At 40.3% G+C, this 21,481-nt stretch overlaps 1 protein-coding gene across 6 annotated transcripts in view; it reads right to left on the reverse strand.

Moving 5' to 3' along the window:
- The window catches only part of ARHGEF10L (Rho guanine nucleotide exchange factor 10 like), a 3,087,848-nt gene that overhangs the window by 349,207 nt on the left and 2,717,160 nt on the right, over positions 1-21,481 (reverse strand). For all 6 annotated transcript variants that reach the window (XM_044061816.1, XM_044061815.1, XM_044061819.1 and 3 more), the window contains one exon: positions 13,079-13,221. In XM_044061816.1, the coding sequence (XP_043917751.1) occupies positions 13,079-13,221 (143 nt within the window). The remainder of the gene's footprint in view (positions 1-13,078; positions 13,222-21,481) is intronic.

Genomic DNA, 21,481 nt, shown 5'->3' on the forward strand with positions numbered 1-21,481 from the left:
AATGTTCAAGTAAATTGGTCAAAGTCAGCAACATTTATTTTATTTGTATTATGTTATATTTCTAGTCTGTAAAATGTGAAATTTGTTTGGGTATGTTGATTGCCTTTTAATATGCCATAAAATATTTTCCATCAAACAAAAATATACATGAAGCTATTGAAACAACTTTCCATAAAATATAAATAAATAAATATACAAACAAACAAATACATAAAGCTGTGTGATGTATTCTCTACAGGAAGTAGCAGAACAAACATCTTTCTAATTTCGTTGAGTGAGGTAGGGGCTCAATAGAGTCTGGTGTTCGACCACTGTCTGTGTGGAGTTTGCTTCTTTACATTTCCAGAGTCTGGGGTTCACTCCTAGCCTCCAGTCTCACATTAGGATTCAGAAAGATCCTCAGTACTCATGTAAATTGCCTACCACAACTAGGCCAACATACACACCAATGGGAAAATGCAATAAAGAGACATCTATAGCCATAATGAGAAGGACCTCATTATCGGCTCATTACTATATCTCTGAATCACCCTTGTTTAACATTAGCACCGTGACATGTGGTAGTAGTGACTGTCAGATATGCGGTAGTTGTTTCCCAGTACCAATGCACTGTGTTGAGGAAGGCATTCCCCTACATACACACACACACACACACACACACACACACACACACGCACACACACACACACACACACACACATATATATATATATATATATATCCGGCCAACAGCAAACAAACAAGCCTTGCCATAGTTGATCACACTCAAACACACATTCACCCACAACCACACACCAACACACATACAAACATATACCCAAACTCACCTAGACCCTTGATTCCCTACCTAACCCCACTAGTGTGCCCCCCATGCACAAAAAGACATTCATCTGGCTTCATTCATGCCCCCTACAGATGCGTGTGCATGCAAACACACACACACACACACACACACACACACACACACACACACACACACACACACACACACACACACACACACACACACACACACACACACACACACACACACACACACACACACACACACACACAAACACTCCTCACCCCCATGTCTATGCTGAACTTACTTGTACTGCTTTGCTTCCATAGGAGTGAGTGGGTGACTACTGTCCTCTGATGGCATTCCCGTTTCCTCCAACAGTAGAAAATTATGTAGCTGAGTCATTCACTGAATTACTCATCAGCATTAACTGTGCCCTAAAGATGTACCCTGGGAAGGGCACATAGCTAATTGGCATTAGCTGTTCTCCTGGTTTGCCACATTAGCAGAGTGTTAGCCTCCACCAAGGTAACCTTAATGGTAGCGTGGTCTATGAATCAGAACTGGTTACTGTAAGGAGCAAAGTGTTGGTGTTAAGGTTTCCTACTCCTGATAATGTTTCTGAATCCTAGCACAGTCTGTGTGGAATTTGGATGATCTCCCCACATTTACACGGGTTTGCTCAAGATACTCCAGGTTCCTTCTAATTATCAAAACATACAGATTGCTATATTGATAGATTTATTGGCTGGTTGAAATTGTCCATACACAGTGTCTTCATCCTTGCTTCTGTGGCCCAGATTGTAGCAAAAAGGGGACAGTGATGACGAGCTCACTTAACCAATTAGCAATGCAGTAATAATGATTAAATTAAATCTACTTCACTGAAAAGGAAGAAGGTAAGTGTCTTTCAAAACACTGGAAATTCTTCATTGACACTAGCTCACAAAGACAGTACTGACACAACTAGACTGATATGGACAAGGTTTCTCTGATCAGTCTTCCTAAACAGTATTCGCTATACAAACCTTGTAGTCACTGCAGCTCATAGGTTGATTTTCAAAATTATTTTTACGCTTTTTAGTGTGCAGGCAGTCAAACTTATATTACTCCGTTAAAAAAAAGAGATAGCATGTATTTAGGTCTTTACAAGCTTATTTCTTTTAGTGAAACACACACACACACACACACACACACACACACACACACACACACACACACACACTAACACATACACAAATGAAGCACTTCACACATTATCATACTGGATATATTATATGCATATGCCTGTGGGCTTCAGATCAGTTGTGTTACATATGCTTGCCAGTATGACATCTGTTAACTCAAAAAACAATGGGAAATCCATCTGCTGATGTAAGATTGTGGCACAAAAAGATGCAAATAATAAGGGGGTCATCCAAGTGCCAGATGGGAAAGCAAAAGAATCCATTATTCTATCTCATGTACATGTTGACAAATGGGCAACTATTTGCATTTGATATTTTTTCAGCATGAATTTTATTTATTAGTTAGCTACTCCCTGAAAAACAGAAAATGAAACACTGATGCAGCTGTGCATTCTGTGATATCATAATGTCAAATTATACTTTGTTTTGCTAGTTAGATACTGATGAATGCAAAACAAGTACAGCCATGCATTTTCTCTTACACTTAAAGACTTACAAGACATTTTTGTTCCTTTCCCACTTTTTATACTGTTAAATCTATAACTTTCAGCTTGGATCACAGAGGCAGGGTTTTAGTAAGAGGAACTGAGCTCTACAAGTAAATTATTCTTCCAGGGCACCAACGATGAAGGAGAGACTCCAGAATCAGAAGAGGAATCAGACAGCCCTGGTAAATAAAGGGCTTAAAGAAGACTATCTAACAGATGAATGCTTTCCCATGTTTGCACTTATTTTCATCATCAATGAATTCTTATTGATGTGCTGTTCAGAAACAAATTACATAGCTAAGTCTGTGTGCAGTGTGACCTATTAGTTCTACCCTTGCAGAATGCGTTATTACATTTACTGACCATTCATACAATTGCTGTTACTATTATTCTAAATTCACTTCCTGTTTCTTCATAGCCTGTAGCATTTATGTGCAATCCTACATCTTCCTCTGAACCACCATGTCTGATATGAATGACTTTGCACTGTTTTATGTTAAAATGTATTTTACACTTCATTGTGACCTTTCTTTTATCAATGCATACCTCCCAAAGGTATTGATCATTTTTGGAGATGCTACCAACAACTGCATTGTAGCACCATCTTCTGCAATGGTCCTCTGTTTTATTACTTACAGGTAAGTTAAGAAGCATGATAAGGTAAGTACCTATTACATACACTTCTCTGCTCACTTGAAGCTTATTAACCAAAAACAACCCACTCCCTTTTCATACCAAGCTTCTTCTTAAGTTCAGAAGTCAAGCTTTATTTCCAAATATGCCCAACTTTCTTACCTGCACTAAAAGTATGGCTAAATACTGCAGTAAAAGAAGTCAATCTCACTTCAGGGTGGACCCTTGGTCAAAATTCTGGGCATACAATCAAAGAATTACATCATGCTGACAGCACCCTCCAGGCTGTACAAAAGTTATTCAGCTCCATAGCCTTATTCCCCAAGGCCTTGTAACTTCTGGATGAAGCCTACTCAGTCATGATATCAACAATCACCTATCATTCTAATACAGATCATAATTTCCTCTTTTTTGTATGTTCATCATCTGAAAGAAAACAAAAATATCTTGCCTTTATTAAGCCACTGTTAGAATAATTCATAACACTAAAATGGAAGCACTTTGATACACTGTCTCTCTCTCTCATGACATTACTGAAGAATCAAACCATACTTACTGAATTTGCCATCCACAATGGCTGGATAACTGGTAGTATACTCACCAATCATCTTTATGTTGGATTGTTCTGCTATGGTTTTGACCTAAGCATATCCAGTCACATAGTTTTAATAAATATATGGAGTGAAAAGCTGCATTTCAAGGCTACTTTATCTACTAATTACTTGTACACAGTGGTGCAACCGGATATTACTAATACACGCATACATAACTCCTGCTTATGCACAGATGCTGCACAGACGTGCATTCCTCAACTTTTGCATCTGTAGTAATAATACAAAAAAGCATGGGCATTAACAGCTGGACACTGCTTAATACAATACATTTCATGTTAATTCGTCAAAGGACACTGTATAGTTAGTAGAAGATGGCATCTTTTTAGCAATGCCTTTAAATCCCAATATTAATCATAGGTTCATAGGTGTTTACTAGGCTAACGACCACAAGGGCTTTTTAAGCCTAGCCATGCATCCCAAAATTTCTGACAAGTTCTGCTACCCTTGATAAGTGTAAGCATGGGCCTGGGAGATGAATCTTTTACAGGTTACCTGTGTCCACTAGAGACATAGGTGCCAAACCAGGGACGAATTTCCAGTTTCCCATCCAATTGTCTAAGTTGCACTTGAATTAGGTTAGGGAGGAACTCTGCTTCACATGGATGGGGAGCCTGTTCCATAGATGGGGTAGTCTCTGGGATACATACCTTTCTCTCCAGCAGGTCCTATTTATATCACAGGCAAGGTATAAGTCTTTAGAATGTGTAATTCTGATGCTGTTTGCTTTGTGGGTATGCAAAAGGTCCACCAGAGTGGGGTCTGACAATGCCCCGTATGCCAGGCATAGATCTCCTCTCAAAAGCCTGTAGCAGACAGAATACAGGGATAGTGCCGTGAGGCGGTCTGCATAGGACATATTACTTATGCCCTGTATTCTTTTACTGAGGAACCTCTGTGGATGTGCCAATTGTTGGATATGCCTGGTTAGGTACATACCAAAGGGGGCATTGTACTCAATGATAGATGTGATGAATGCATATACAGTGGAACAATGACGTCTTGGACTTAGATCTCATACCTTTGTTTATAACATGCACAAAATAGAATGATTTCCTCACTACTGTAGACACATGATGATCAAAGGCTAGATTGCTATCTATGTGTGTCCCTAAGTCCCTGACTACTGGGTCAGTTCTAAGGGGTGTGTTGTCAATATGATAGTTACCAGGGATAGGTGATTTCCCAAAGGATACTATTATGCATTTCTTGGCATATAGTTTTAGTCCATGGCTCTGACATCAGTTATTTGTCTGTCAGTCCCTCCTGGAAAACATTTGCATCAGTGTGAAATTCAATGACAGCTCTTAATTTGCAGTCATCTGCAAATTTAGTCAGCCAGAGATCACTGACATTGGCCTTGACTTCTGAGAAGTAAATGCCAAAAAGGAGCGGTCCAAGGCCTGTTCCTTGAGAGACTCCACTTGTGACTGGCCACTTTGTAGAGGTGGACTCCCCAGTTTTAACTTCCTGGGTTCTGTCTGTGAGCCAGTTGGCTATCCACTGGGTGACATACAGGTTTGTACCTAACCTCTTGAGTTTGTCAACAATGCCTGAGTGGGGTATTGTGTCAAATGCCTTGGCCAAGTCAAAGTAGGCAGTGTGAACGATGTTTGCCCTCATCCATTCTTTGGTGACCTTCTCAAAGAAGTCCACCAGGTTGAGTAGGCATGATCTGCCCTTAAGGAAACCAAACTGGGTTGTGTCCAGTGTCCAGAGGTTTACTATAACTCTGTTGATCATCTCCATGATAATGTTTTCCATGGTTTTACATACAAGACTAGTGAAACATATGGGTCTTTAGTTTCAGGGGTCTGTAGATGGCCCACATTTGTACAGAGGGATGACTGTTGCCTTTCTCCATTCATGAGGCACGAAGCCCATTTGGAGGCTACAGTTAAATACAGAGGCTCTGATAGATCATGTTCCATGTTATTTAGAAGGCTTCCTGGGATACTGTCTGGGCCCATTGATGCAGAGTTCTTGGTCTTAGAGAGAGCATCAAGCACCTGTTCCCAAGTGATAGTAGGGAGGGAGTTATATTTGATGATATTTCCTGAGGGAAGGTTGAGGGGGAGAGAAGAGTAAAGTTGGAGCTGAATTTATCAGCCAGTAGGTTTGCTATATCTTTTGGCTCCATATAAGTGGCTTCATTTACAATGAGGTCTGCACACAATTGTGTATTTCCTTTGAGGTTGCTGACATACGTAAAGAATGCTTTGTGGCTGTCCTTGGCCTGGGAGGCCAAACTTACCTTAAATTTGGCTCAAAAGGGCTCAAAATTTGGCTCAATATTTGAATCAAAAGGGGATTTCCATTTTCAATACAGCATGACAGTCCCATCCTCAGTCCACAATCATCTGTTATCATATACTTTGCTAATATCCATAACATCTTTACAATTTGCATAAATGTCCTTTTAAAGTCTCTTTTTCCACTTCCGTTCAAAATTGAACGTTCGTTTGTCTGTGAAATGCTTTAACCACATAAGAATTCCATGGATTACCATTCTTTTTCTACTCACACTCCCCAAAAAACTTTCCAGAATGGAATCAGTCTCAAAAATAATGTCACAAAATGTCATTTCATGAATAAAAATAAAATCTTTACCTCCTGAGCCTTCACTCCCAATGGGACCATTAAATTATCCCAAATACATTCCTGTCCATGTCTTTTTCTTCCCTGTTCTGAATTTATATCATAAATTTCCATTTGTTGTTGATGTTGACATTTCCTGTTCTCTGTTCATCTGTCATCACTTTCCCTTTGAGATTTCCTGTTCTCTGTTCATCTGTCATCACTTTCCCTGTGGTTTCTTTAACAGTCTCTGCATACAATTTGTTGAATGGATATCTTCTTTTGAAATAGCTTCTGATTCCTCAGATTGAATTTTGTCCATGATTTCACCCCAAGAAACATCTTTTTCACTCTCTGACTCACTCTACATTAACAATTCACCCAAAATGTCAGCCCACCACCCTCCTGACCAGAGGGTTGTAATAACACATCCATCATTGTGTTGCACATTTGCTTCCATTGAAACAAACAAATTCTGCTGAAACAGCACCTCAGAATCTGGTATAGCTTTAGACACTTCACCAGCATTTGCCTGTGTGCTGTCTGCCATCCTGGACTTCCTTGAGTGTTGTTCTCCCAGCTATCACTGTGTTAGGAATGGAGCAAACACTCTCCTAACAAGTACAGGAAGTTCCCTGATGCCCTGGGCAAAATACCCCTAGTAGTATAAATATCACCTCAGGTCTCCCCTGAAAAAGAGGCCACTGGCTTGTGGGACTAACCTGGTCAACAAAAGTTAGACCAATAAATAAATAAAATAAAATAATGACTACCCCAGTTCTGTACCATGAAAAGGTGCACCACCATAGTGATCTGTCTCAGCAGCCTAGAGCAAATGCTAATGAGACATTTCTGGTGAGCAGCCTGTGCTAATTAGCTATATGCTGTCCCCCTGAAAATGCCTACAGTAAACATTTACACAGCTGAATGATTCAGAGAATCACCTTTGTAAGTTAGTCTAGCCCCGCTTGTTAATGAACACAGCCAAAAGTTCACATTCACCCATAACTTGTGAGATTGTGTTAGAAGTAAGTGCCAAGTAGTTTAACAAGCAGATATTTGAGCTGGGGTTGTGTGTATGCAAATATGTAGGTATGTGTGTGGCTGCATGTGTGAATGTATGCACAGGGATGACTGGTTTCAGGTGATTGTGTGTGTGTGTGTGTGTGTGTGTGTGTGTGTGTGTGTGTGTGTGTGTGTGTGTGTGTGTGTGTGTGCTCATGCGAGCATGTGCATGTGTGTGGGCGTGTGTGTGTGCACGTGTGTGTGGGAGAGAGAATGAGGGGGTTCCTATGGCAATACCATGTGTGGCCTATTAGTGATTCTTACCAAAGGAAAAAGAGCAGGAATAACACAGAAATGTGGTATTGTAGGCAAAGACCTCTCTATGGCATGTGTAGATGTGCAAATGTCTGCAATGAACTTGTTCTGTGTGCTGTTTTCTTTCTACATATGCTTAAAAGCAACCCAGTATCAAGTATATGCTTTATAAGATAAGATGTACTCTGGTTATATTTTTTTGAGCTGTCTTTACCTGGTATTTGTAAATTACCACATCAGAATACACACAATGTATTAAATATACATTAGTATTCATAGGTCCATAGATTCATAGGTGTGTACTAGGCAAACAACCACTGTGACCTTTATAAGCCTAGCCGTCCAACCTAAACGTGGCCCACAAATTTGATTTATGTAGGGGGTGATTTACTGACTGCCTCTTTCCATCGGAGACATAGACACCATATACCAGAGGTGAATTTCCTATTACCCATCCAATGGACCAAGTTGTGCTTAAACAGGGATAGGGAGGAAATCTGCTTCACACGGATGGGGGTTCTAGAGAAAGGAAATTTTCTGAGAAACATATCTGTCTCTCCAACATGTCCTATTTATGCCACAAACAAAATTTAGGTCTTTTAATGTAGTAGTTCTGATGCTGATCATTTTGTGGATGTGCAAAAAGTTCATCAAAATATGGTCCAGGAATGTCTTGTCGGCCAGGCAAAGATCACCTCACAGAACTCTGTGTGACACCAAGTAAAGCGATGGAGCTTTGAAGTGATTAATGCAAGACATTGTGTTTAAAACCTGTATTGCTTCTGTAAGGAACCTTTGTAGATGTTTAATTTGCTGCATGTTTCTGGTCAGGTACATACCAAAGGGGGTATTACATTGTGTGATGGGTCTGATGAGGGCTGAGTACAGTGGTTTGATGACCTCTCTGGATCTAGACACCATGCCCTTGCTTAGAAGTTGAGCAACACAGAGAGATTTTCTTACTACCTTGGACACATGTTGTTTGAAGGCTATGTTACTATCTACATGAGTTATCAGATCACTGACTAGTGAATCAACTTTAATGGTGTTTTAGTGATGAAGTAGTTTCCCAAAGTGGCCATCTTCCACAAGGTACTATAATGTATTTCTCGGTGTTGAGTTTTAAGCCATGGCTTTGGCAGCAAGTATTTGTCAGTTTTAGACCTTCCAGAAGGGTATTCTCATCTTGGCGGGATTTAGTGACCTCCCAGTTACCTTTGACAATGGCTCTGACATCCAAGAAGTAGATGCCAAAGAGAAGTGAGCCTAGCACAGAGCTCCAAGGGACTCCACTGGTGACTGGACTCTTTGTGGAGGGCCTCACTGATTCTAACCTCCTGGGTCCTGTCAGTGAGCCAGCTAGCTATCCAGGTTGTTAGAAAAGGGTTTATACCTAGTTCCATAAGTTTGTTGAAAATGTCTGAGTGGGGTTTTGTATCAAATGCTTTAGTCAGATCTAGCTAGGCAGTATACACCATTTTCTCCTCATCCATTCCGTTAGTTACCTTCTCAAAATGTCCACCAGATTCAGTAAGCATAAAGTACAGTTGTGTACACTTACCGCAAATGTAGATGTTTGAGTGTTTTCACTGTTCCAGTCATCACATTTGGGTTATCCTTGCCAGGGTAGCCTTCGGTCGGCCCGAATACCAGAGGCTTAGTATTTCTGCGTCGATTGCTGTTGCTTCAAGATTGACGTCAGGTCATCAATTGTATAAAGTAAGGCAGCCGATGCCATTATATCAGTTTTTCTTGCCCTAACCTGTTAGGAGCCCCCAAGTGGGAGCCAGGTTCTGGTGGAAGAACCCCACCAGTAGAAAGTAAATACCAATATGTCCCTTGTAAGGAAAGAGGTGAAATAAGGGGGGGATGGAGGGAGGGAAATCAGGACTGCAACAGTGAATACACTCAAACATCTACATTTATGGTAAGTGTAAACAACCGTACTATGTTCTTCATGTTTCTCTGTTGCAGTCATCACATTTGGGTTGATTCCCAAAGCTGAGGAAATGGGTGGAGGCAGTCAAGGAAACTAGGGGCTGGCTAGGATGCCCTGTAAGACGGCAGAGGCAAACCCTGCCCTGGATTTGGAGATGATAGGCAGGTGGTAATGTTTGGTAAGGGTGTGAACAGAAGTCCAGGTGGCAGCCTCCAGGATGTCCCTGGTGGGGACTCCTCTAAGGAAAGCTGCAGAGGTGGAGGCTGCTCTGGTGGAGTGAGTCCTGACCCCCTTGGAGGGAGGCTTTCCATGTTGTTTGTAGCAGAACTGGATGAAGTGTGTTATCCACTTGGAAATGGTTTGTTTGGAGATGACTTTGCCCTCTGCCCCCGCAGCAAAACTAACCAGCAATTGATCAGACTTTCTGAAGGATTTAGTCCTGCCTAGATAGAATCTGAGCTGTCTGTGCACATCTAGAGAGTGCAGGATCCTTCCCCCTTGTTCTGTGGGTTAGGAAAACAGGTGGGCAAATGAATGAATTGGGTGAGAGCCACACTGGACACCACCTTGGGCATGAAGGATGGGTTAGCCCTGAGGGATACCCTGTCAGCATGGAAGATGATGAAGGGTACCACAGCCATGAGTGCTTACAGCTAGAAGACCCTTCTGGCTGAAGTGATGGCCAGAATGAGAGCTGTCTTCCAGGAGAGAAATATTAGCTCTGCTGAATAGGCTGGTTTGAAGGGGGCCAGGGTGAGCTTTTCCAACACAAAGTTAAGGCCACAAGTTGGGGTTAGTGCTCTTCTGGGTGGCCTCAACTTGCTAGCCCCTCTTAGGAACTGTTTGATCAAAGGGTGTGAGAAAAAGGGCTGCTCGGTGGGAAAATGAGCAGAGATAGCAGAGGCATGAATTTTAATAGAGGAAAGAGAGAGGCCACTGTGTAGCAGGTCAGCTAAGTAATCCAGGATGAGAGGGAGGGAGGGCTGTGCCATATTGGCTCCCTTGGCCTGAATCCAGGTGAAGAACCTGTTCCATTTGTCAGCATAAGATTTTCTAGTGCTAGGGCATCTGGCCTCATGTATAACATCTAGAACCTGCTTACTGAGATTGGCAGATTGATCGGGTGTTAGGGAATAGGCCAAGCTGACAAACTGAGTGTCTGCAATTGGGGATGCATGAATGCCCCTTCCCTCTGGGTCAGGAGGTCTGGAATCTGATGAAGATGCCATGGTGGCAGTGGGGACAGGCTATGCAGCAAGGGGTACCAGTGCAGGTGAGGCCAGTCTGGAGCTATAAGAATTGTCCTTGGTTTTTCCTCCTTTATTTTGAGCAGTACTCTGGTGATGAGGGGAGTTGGAGGAAAGGCATAGACTGATAGAGCGACCCAGGGGAAGGACAGGTCATCCACTTTCCAAGCCATGTAGTGATGGTGCCTGGTGTAGAACTTGCTGAGCTGATGGTTGTTGTGGGAGGCAAAGAGGTTGACCTTCGGGGTGCCCCATTTCTGAGTTATTAGATTAAAGGTTCTTCTGTTGAATTGCCACTCGTGAGGGTCCAGAGGTTTTTTGCTTAAGTGGTCTACAAGAGAGTTGAGAGAACCTGGTAGGAACAGGTGGAGTTGCATGGCAGAGGCTGTATGCTAAAGGGTCATGGTCAGCCTGTAGTACCTGTCTGGTTTTCTGGGTGCAGGAGGGAGGGTGTCAGTAGTCAAACTGGATTCCACTAAAACATCCTCCACAACATGCAGGGGGAGATGGCCAAGGGTCTGTGCTGTGGAAGATCCAAGAATTCCCTGAGTCTCTTTTTAGACTGAGGGTAGTCCTAACTTTCCCATTGGAAATGTTCCCTTAAGGTATGAAGAGTTTCCCCAAAGGAAAAATCCTCTGGGGGAGAGGCTGAAGAAATAGAATCCTCTGCATCAGAATCCTCATAAGCAGAGAGGGGTTGCATGTCTTCATATTCAGATGCATCAGAGTAATTGGACTCCTGTTCAGACAAAACTACAAGGGACAGATCTCTTTTCCGTTTGGTAGGGGTAGCTTGGCTTCCTCTGATCAGCATGATAAGGTCTTCCACCATTTTAAGCATTTGAGACTGAGGCAAGGAAGCAGGTGCCTGAGATTGGGTCATCGATTTCTTGGGTGTGGTTCATACCCTGGGCCAAAGAAACTTGGTCATTTTTGAAAGAACAGTAGTCGTGAAAGAAGATGTCAGTTTGTGTCAAGAATCGGTACTGTGAAGGACTTCCTCAGAAGCTGGTGCCTGCTCAGCGGCTCCGGACCTATCAAAGGTAGAGACGACTGCAGGATCCTTAGTCGAAGAAGAGTTTTGCGGCATACCAGACTCTGAAAGGGTCTCTTTAGTGGCCTGTGAATCCAAAGAAGCAGGCATCAGGGGCTGTGAAAGCACCTCACTGAGGATCGGAGAACTGACGATTAGCTTAACAGGATCATTGTTGGTAGGTTTGGACCTGTGCGGTCTGTCTCTGTCTTTATCATTACATTTTTTCAGAAGATCTGCTGCTGGATGACTTACCGAAGCCATATCGGAGTTCGAGGACTGTAAGCAAAAATATCTAGCTACAATAAAGAACCAATGATGGATAGTTCTAGCACTGAACAAAGCACAGAAGCGACAGCGGGGGACATCGTGGTCTGGGCCTAAGCAAATGACGCAGTAGAAATTAAAGTCTTGGTGTGGTATTTGCTTTCCACAGGCGAGACAATTGTTAACTTTTTCTGACATCGGTTGGTGCAAGAAAAAAGGATCCCCATTGGGGTACTTATATTTAGAAGACTTCAGCTTCAGTTCGGTAGATGAAACTCAGGTAGTGGCCGACCAGCAATTGTGAACTGCTTCTGCTTTGGGCTCCACAGCAAGAAAGACTGATGTAATGGCATCAGCTGCCTTAGTTTATACTACCGACGACCTGACATCAGTCCTGAAGTGACAGCAACCGACGCTGAAATACTAAGCCTCTGGTATTCAGGCCGGCCGATGGCTACCCTGGCAGGGATAACCCAAATGTGATGACTGCAACAGGTGAAACATGAAGAACATCCTTCCTTTGACAAAGCAAAACTGGGATGAATCCAGTGTCTCGTGGTCCCCTATGTTTTTGTTGATAATTTCCATGACAATTATTTCTATGTCTTAATTCAGGAAGGTGAATTCAAAAAGACATCATCATCAGTTATGTATGGTCCAAAAGTGTGTGTGTTTGTGTGTGTGTGTGTGTGTGTGTGTGTGTGTGTGTGTGTGTGTGTGTGTGTGTGTGTGTGTGTGTGTGTGTGTGTGTCTGTGCGTGCATTGTGGAGGTAGGGGGCTATTTTTGTCTTGCTCGTTAACAGTATCATAAAGGTATCTTTTTAGTGTATATGGGATCTCTGTGTTCCTTAGATTTTCACAGACTGTCTTAAACTATTTCTGTCATCATGCCAAAAACAAACAATATCATGAGTTTCTTAAACAGGTAAAAATACAAATAAAATAATCAAGGAACAATAAAAATCATCATGTAAAGAAGCAGTTTGCTGTACCTGAGTAGCAATCGAGGTAGCACTGATGATGGTGACATTGTTCTGGCAGCTTGCCCAAATAGTCTCATCCAGAACCAACAGGATACGGACTGCTCCAGAACCTATCTTCAAACATCGAGGGAACTTCTCATCCCACCATCCCTCTGAAATAAACCAGAAAAGGGCAATAACACTGACAGTGCAACATAACACATGTGGAATCAGGTAAGCAACTTAAATAGATCTAATCATAGATCAGAAATAAGGTTCTGATAGTTATGACAGGCTCTGTTCCTTAAGTCAGATTAATGTTCTAACACTATCACACAAATGACTGCTTCTAACACATGACAGAAACAATTTCAATTTTTAATGTAAAAATTCAGAAATAGTATACAACATACCCTGTTTATTTAAAATAAATAACTAGAAGACAATTGCAGGGATTTTAAGAATACTATAAAAGTAGAATTGAATAAACCTATTTAAATCAGAGGGTGTCATTAGTAGGGAGGATCAGCAAAAGACAAACAAACATGACAAAAAGACTACAAAGCGTACAACAACAATAACATATAAGAGGAAAAGAAGAAATAAAACAATATGATACTAAAATCAACCCAACAATGCTAATCAGGGCCGGCCTTTGGTTAAATGCTGCCCTTGGCAAAAGGGCTCCACAGCGCCTCCTCCCTCACACCACCCAGTGCCCCAATCCTGGTCTACCTACACCACCCAGATTACTGTTTACTTCCTTTTTTCAAACAGCTTGTCTTACTCTTCAGTTTTTCCTGTATTCATTTAACATATTTAAAAAAAATCATTACTTTACTACAAAAAAATAAACAAATAAATATTGCAAAAGTGCCTTTGCTAGATCGGCACCCTAGGAGGCTGCCTAGTTGACCTATGCCTAATGCCAGCTATGCTGATAATTGATAAAGACAGTCATCTCTAAAAGTCAACTAAAATAAAGATGAAAGTAGCAAAGACAGGTGTCACTAACAGTATTTTTAGTGCCGTCAAAGGGAAAATGAAAAGAGTAGAATATGATGCTTAGTAAATCTATAACGTGAGTAACACAGGTTTTCATCTATATGTGGTACTTGCAGAACAAATAGCAATGTGGGTCACATGACGCAGAGTATGGCATTTGATGCTATGTAGACACAATGTTTACAGGAAAGGCAAACACAATGAATGGAACAGATGGCTTCCATATGGATTATGTTTACTAAAGGTAGCCCATGCTAACCTTACAGCATGAAGGAAAGACAAGTGAATCAAGATTGTTGGCTGCATTTCACTGCCCCCCCCCCCCCACACACACACACACACAATGACCAACATACCTATCAATTTTCACCTCCAGAGACATGGACAAAGTAAAAAATAATTAGGGCAGAGGTCCTAAAATTAGGGACCATTTTTAAATGCTGGTACTGTTAACACAGAACTTCTCAAAATAATTTCATATTTTTGGAGGGTTAGGACAAAACTCTGAGAACAAAATTAGGAGCATACCTCATAAATCTGAACAACTGAGAGATATACCCATTGTGCAGGAGAAAAGTTTGACAACAGGGTCAGGAACAGAATTACTAGAGGTCTACTAGAGGTGCTCACCATCCAACCAAATACCCTAAGCATGGGAGACTTTAACTATCCCTCTATATCCTGGATACATACACTACCTCTAACTCACAAGCACAACATTTCCTGGACTTTATCAACATAATCATTGTGGACCACATATTGCACTCTCCAACCAGAAGATACTGTATTGGACCTAGTACTCACCAGCATAGGCGAGGATTGCACCCTCCTTGCGACATGCCCTCATTGTTAAAATCAGACCATAAAGCTGTCTCCCTCAAAGTAAAAATCAACCCAGAAAACCAAACTAAACCCGGAACAGTTGGTAACTATTCTAAAGCAAACTATATCCTATTAAGCAACAGTTTGTCAAAATTCATGGCTCCCTTAAACCCCAAAAACACAGCAACCTATGCAGAATTACTTATAAAAACCCTGTACAAACATGTCCATGACTGCAGTAAGACTGCAGCACCTACCAGAAATAAATCTAGATCTAACACCAAAAACATCCACACTGGTTCAATTCATATCTGAACAGGTTATATAAAAAAAGAAAAAAGTCATGGCAAAAATAAGAAAAAGCATACCGCATAGAAACAAGACTGCCCTGCTTCAACTAAACAAGAAACTAAGAGGTCTAATAAAGTCCATCAAGGCTAATTACAAGGTGAGGACAGCCTTTCATGCTAAGGACAATCACAAGGCCTTCTTCAGCTGTGTCAGGAACCTTGAAGGCAACACTCAGCAGTGTGCAGAACTGGTGGTAAATGACACAAGCTTCACTGACCAGGGTGACACAGCAGATCTACTGGCTGATAAATTTAGATCTTACTTCACCCCCCACTACCCACCTGTGAAATCCCTTATAGTATATCCTCCCTCAAATATCAGCAGGGAACACGTCCTGGAGATGTTTGCTAAGGCCAAAAACATTTCAATGTGCCCTGCAAAATCCATGGTTGCCTCCTAAAAAGCCTAAAGTATGACCAAGAAGGACCAATTGAGGCACTCCAACTACAGTCAAAAACCAGGTTGCATGCCAGGTGAATGGAGGGCCACAATGGTCATCACTCTTTATAAGGATGGACTATAAACTGACCCCAGAAAGAAAGACACATCAATCTAACCAGTCTAATATGCAAAGCCATAGAACAAATTACCATGTAAATGATCAACAAGGACATTGGCAGCCTACAGACACTGGATCCATCCCAGTTTGGCTTTCTTAAAGGAAGGTCTTGCCTACTTAACCTGGTAGACTTTCTCAAGAGGGTCACCGTGGCTATGGATGAGGGGAAAACAGTGTATACCACCTGCCTTGACCTTGCAAAAGTATTTGATACAATACCGTATTCAGGTATTGCAGACAAACTCAAAGAACTGGGCATAAATCCCTACATATCTCAGAAGACTGCCAGCTGTCTCAAAAATAGGATGCCAGAAGTCAGGATCAGTGAGACCACCTCAACCAAGAGATCAATCACCAGCAGAGTACCCCAGGGCTCCGTGTTTGCCTGCTCACCAAGCCTGCACATGACTGTAAATTGGGATCTATCACTGAATCCCCCCATGACACCAACATCTACAAAATTGTCTAACACAAACAAATGACCAGTGTGAAAGCCATGGATTAAAACTGAATGCAAAGGTTGGGTTGCATAGCTAGGCTTGTAAAGACTCTGATGGTCATTAGTATAGTTATGAACCTATGAGTAAAGAAACAGGATTACCATCAAAGGCAAACATAATGTTTCAGGTAAAAAGAATACTAGTACTGATGCTAAGTGGGCTCTAGAAAACATCAAAATAAGGAAAGGGGGTACTTTTCATCTAATTTCCTGATGCATAAAAAGTGGTAGCTAGATGGAAGGGAGCTTCTTGATAACATTTACAACACTGGATGTCAATGTTCTGTTCAGCACATGTAGGGTCAGTTTTACGAAAGCAGTACTGTACGATGAACAGGAATATCAAACAGTTATACAGCTAATATTGGTCCGTAGGCAGTGATTAATGCAGAAGTCTCCAAAAGGGATAATTAATAAGGTGTTAAGTCACAATTTAGAACAGCCTGCACACAGTGTCACTGTTCCCAACATCAAAGAGGAGGACAACATCACAACAGCAAGAGCAGATATTGTGACTGGCAAATACAGAAGTTAAAGTTCAATTCCATGGAGTTTAAAGCACAGGCAGACTTTAAAGATTCCATGCAGGCTACTCTGTCAGAGATACTGGGAGAGCAAATTGATGTAACTAAGGAAATGATTTTTTGAGCTATGATACAGAATTGGAATTGCCTAGACATAGTAAGGCCTTGGTAAGTCTAATTATGTTAGCTGCCAAAAACATCAATTACTAGAAAATGCAAATCAAAGTCTAAACCAACTGCACAAGAAATAGTGAATGTTGTAACAGAGACAAAACAACTGGAATTGGGATCTTTAGAAAAAGGTAGGAGGAAATTATATAGAACAAACTGGAATTGTGAGAACAATACAAGCAGAGAAGGGAAGAGGTTTAAAAGAAGGGATCTGAATGAGCTATGTAATGTTTGGCAATGACTGGATAGATTATAGGTGATGTATAATGTCTGCAATAAAAATGATGTCAATATAGTTTGTTTTCATATATATAAATAAATATGATTGCATATATATATATATATATATATATATATATATATATATATATATATATATATATAACTGCCTATGTCATATGTGATAATTTAATAAAGTTGTTTCTTGTTAAAGAAAAACCTTAGAACTCAAAAAATGTTTTTTTCATTCTTTTTTCTAAGCTATTTAATTCCTCAAAATCACTCCAAGTGCTTCTTTTATAACTTTAATGTGCTTCCCACAAAATGCCAGATGATGGGGCCTCCTTGGTAAGGTGATCTTGCTTTCATTCCTTCTTCCCAGAATACATTTCAAGTCCTCTTTATATGAATTATGCTAGACATAAGGAAGTGGTGGTGTTTTTTCATGCCATTAAGACAGAATGGCAGGATTGTGAAGCATTGCCATCTGACACACCTTCTGTAACAGAGCTACTGCTATGTTTCTCTGACTGAGCCTCATTTATCCATCTGTCAGAGCTTGTTTTATGCTATAAATAGCTGTTAGGTACTTCCATCAAAATAAAGTAGGTAAACAGCAGGCTTTTGTAAAGGGATTCTTCTGTAGTTGTAAAAGAATTGACAGACCTCCCCCACATTCTCATGTTGAGGTGTGAAAACTCTCACAGCAATAAATGATCCTTGCTGTATCATGTACAGGTGACAAACAGTACTCAAAAAGACTCAGAAAGACTCTAAAGTAAGTCTGTCTGCTACTTCCCAATGCCTTCAGTGGGAACGTTTTTTTTCTCTTTCATGAATGATGCAAAATTAAAATGTGCTTTACAAGTCCCTTCATTATTTCTGTCATGTCTGTCCTCTTTTTTTTTTCTATTTCATATTTATTTATATTTTGGTAACCAGGAAAGTGAACCATTCCTAGGGCCCTTTTCAGCCACAACTTGGGCTACATTGGCAAAGGCAAATAATAAATGCACAATACAAACAAAAAAATACTGACATAAAGACATTGACAAACATCACAAGCTCAACACATAGAAAAATGTGTGATGGTAAATAAGTAAAACACTAAACAACATTTACTGGAATGTATACATTAATAATGCTTAAATCTATTATGTTAACTTTATTATAAATAATGAAGTGTATGCACCCATATTGCACAAGTCACAACGCAGTAAGATGTAACTGTTCTTTAAATGACTAGGAATCAGCAAGTGAATGTTGTATGGCTTTACTAAAGAAAAGGGCAAGGGGATAATTATTTTTGTATCACATTTTTTGTCTTAAGACAAGTATGAAAACATAATAAAATTACAAATGTTGGAATGGAACAACTACTGCAGTTGAGCCTAATAACTAGCATGGTGAAAAAGATTTGGGAATATGTAGAAAGCAGGAGAAAGGAGGTTGATTAGCATGATGACACTTAAACAATATACACATGAATGCACAAGCCCTGTGTGTGTGTGTGTGTGTGTGTGTGTGTGTGTGTGTGTGTGTGTGTGTGTGTGTGTGTGTGTGTGTGTGTGTGTTTGTTTGTTTATGTGTAGGCACACATATACAGCTACACAAAATTTCCATTTTGATTATTTGTTTTTATTTAAAGGATGTAAAATACACAGACATATTTATTTCTCTGTTATACATACACACACACGCACACACACACACACACACACACACACACACACACACACACACACACACACACACACACACACACACACACACACACACAGACTCATATGTTTTTCTACATACATGTACTTTAGATATCTATATCTATATGTATATGTATATCTATATCTATATCTATATAGCCTCCAAGCAAAACAGTGCATGAATGTCCAAACAGTGCAGTGGAAGATTGAATAAAGAAAATCACAGCAGCTCCAGCACTTCAAATTATAAATAGCCTGAATTCAAAGATAATAATGCGGAACATTCACTAAAGTTCATGAAACATTCACAAGACATCCACATAATATCCAAATGGATGATTTAATAACAGGAATTCCAGCAGATCAAAACACAACAGACTGTTTTTGCAGCATGGTGTCATCAGTGTATAAAAGGAAATAACTACAAGGTTGCATTTAAAGGTGATATTTAAAGGTACAGTCCCACATATATACACTGAAAAAAGAGAAAACCCTAGATGTTAATATCCTCTATCAAAATAGATGAAAAAATATACAAATAAAAAAAATGCCAAAATTTTATATATAAGCATATGTGTGTGTGCACTAATAAATACACACACATATATATATTTTGTTGTTGAGTCTTTCGGCTTTTCCTGGTTAGGGGTCGCCACAGCAGAACTCCGGTCCGCTAATGATTGGCAGTAGATTTTTACGTGCCGAGTTGCCAGCTCTGACGCACAACCTTCAATGAAGGTATGCCCATTCACGCATGTCTCCACACAGAGGACACTCTAGCTGAGAATTGAAGAGGACAACGTCTTACTGTGAGGTGACAACACTACTGCAGCACCACCACCGCAGACACACACATATATATATGGACACATATCCATTTTCAGCAGAGGCCCCGGGAGAAAAGCTCCAGTAACAAGACATACAAGAAATTACAAAAGAATATTATACAGAGATATAACATCCTTGGGAACATACGTCAGGTATCATTTAACAATTCATTTAGTAACATCATCAGGGTAAGATTATACAGTAACCCTTGACAAGTGGATGGGAAACAGAAAGTTTACCTCAGGGATCACTTCAGTGTCTCTGCTGGACAGAGGCACAGGGAACTAATCTAAGGGGGCGGCGAAAGCCAACACATTCTGGCTAGGCTTATAAATGCCTTCGGGCAGATAGCCTACTACCTACCTATGAACCTGTGAACCTAATGCAACAGTAGGGTTTGTATAGATTTATAATAAATAGATATAAAGGCATTAATTCAATTTTTTTTCTCCTAAATTGTGAGTACTCTCAGTATTTCATTACAGAAATAGCTGGGGTAATTAAACTTTACAGTGAAAGGAATTAGGGGTCCTTCAGTAGAATATATGAACATGGTATTTTTGCAGATTAACCTGGGGAGTAGCATGAACAAAGCCAATTGTTTGAAAAGTGGGTTCTCAGGAGTTTCTTAAATTGAGTAGTGGAGGTAGTGGAGATTATTTGGTTAAGTAGAAAGTTTCAGGTTTTGGCAATAGTGCAGGCAAAGACAGATTTGCCAGCATCATGTTTGTGTCTGATAATGCTTATTAAGTTCTGGGCACTAGATTGTAAAGCTCTGATAGGTATGTGGGGGTTAATTAAATATTTTGTAGAGCAGGGTTTTTTTCTGGAAGGTAGAAGAGATTATGTGCTATTGTGAGTTGATTAAACAGAAGTAGTTGAGGTAGCTTTTGCCATTTGAGTTGGTTAAGGGCAAGACAGTGGTGGGATTTGTAAGAGGCTTCAGTAGCGAATTTGGCTATTTTGTTATAACAAGATTCCATTTTGTTCTTCTTTTGTTATATGAATTAGTTAAGCTCTCCTCAGCTACCATATCAATACCTATAAGAATTAAAATGTGCTATACTGTGTTGCATTGTATGCTTATACAAAGCACTCCTGGGATGTCTATAATTAATTCCACTGAGAATTAAAGCTAATCTCTGTTTACATGATCTTGAAGTTTGATGAACATAAAAGATCCAAACTGGCAAACTGCCAAATAGACTACCCATTCACTCATACAGGTAATCAAATGTCGGATGTCAAACACTCTAGAAGTATTGACCGAGGTGAATGACTTAGTTCTCGAAACCAATTTGCAATAAGTACAATGTCCACAAACTTTACTACCAACAATCCTTTTAGATTTAACATAAAAAGAACCAACCATACCCCTCTTAAAACCAGAAAGATATTCACTCACAGTTTTACCCCTACGATAGCCAAAATGACAGTCTGCATCCAAACATTGTTCAAGGAATGGGTCTGTCTTTAAAACATGCCAGTATTTATTAATAATGGCCTTCATTTTAAAGGTGTTGGTACCAAAAGTAGTGAGAAACTGAGGTATAGCTGAATAATCATCATAATTCACTCTTCCAATTGTGCCACACACCTCACTTTTACCTAATAACTCTGCCCTAGATGCTTAGCTGCTATCTGACATGCAGATTTGACTACATTTTGTTTCTAGCCCCTATTAAAATATCTTTTCATTAAATTAGAGGCCTCAGACTGTAACAATATTACCAGAACTACATATACACCTCA

Source organism: Protopterus annectens, chromosome 2.part0, assembly GCF_019279795.1.
Source record: "Protopterus annectens isolate FY-2018-M chromosome 2.part0, PAN1.0, whole genome shotgun sequence".
Lineage (NCBI taxonomy): Eukaryota > Metazoa > Chordata > Ceratodontiformes > Protopteridae > Protopterus > Protopterus annectens.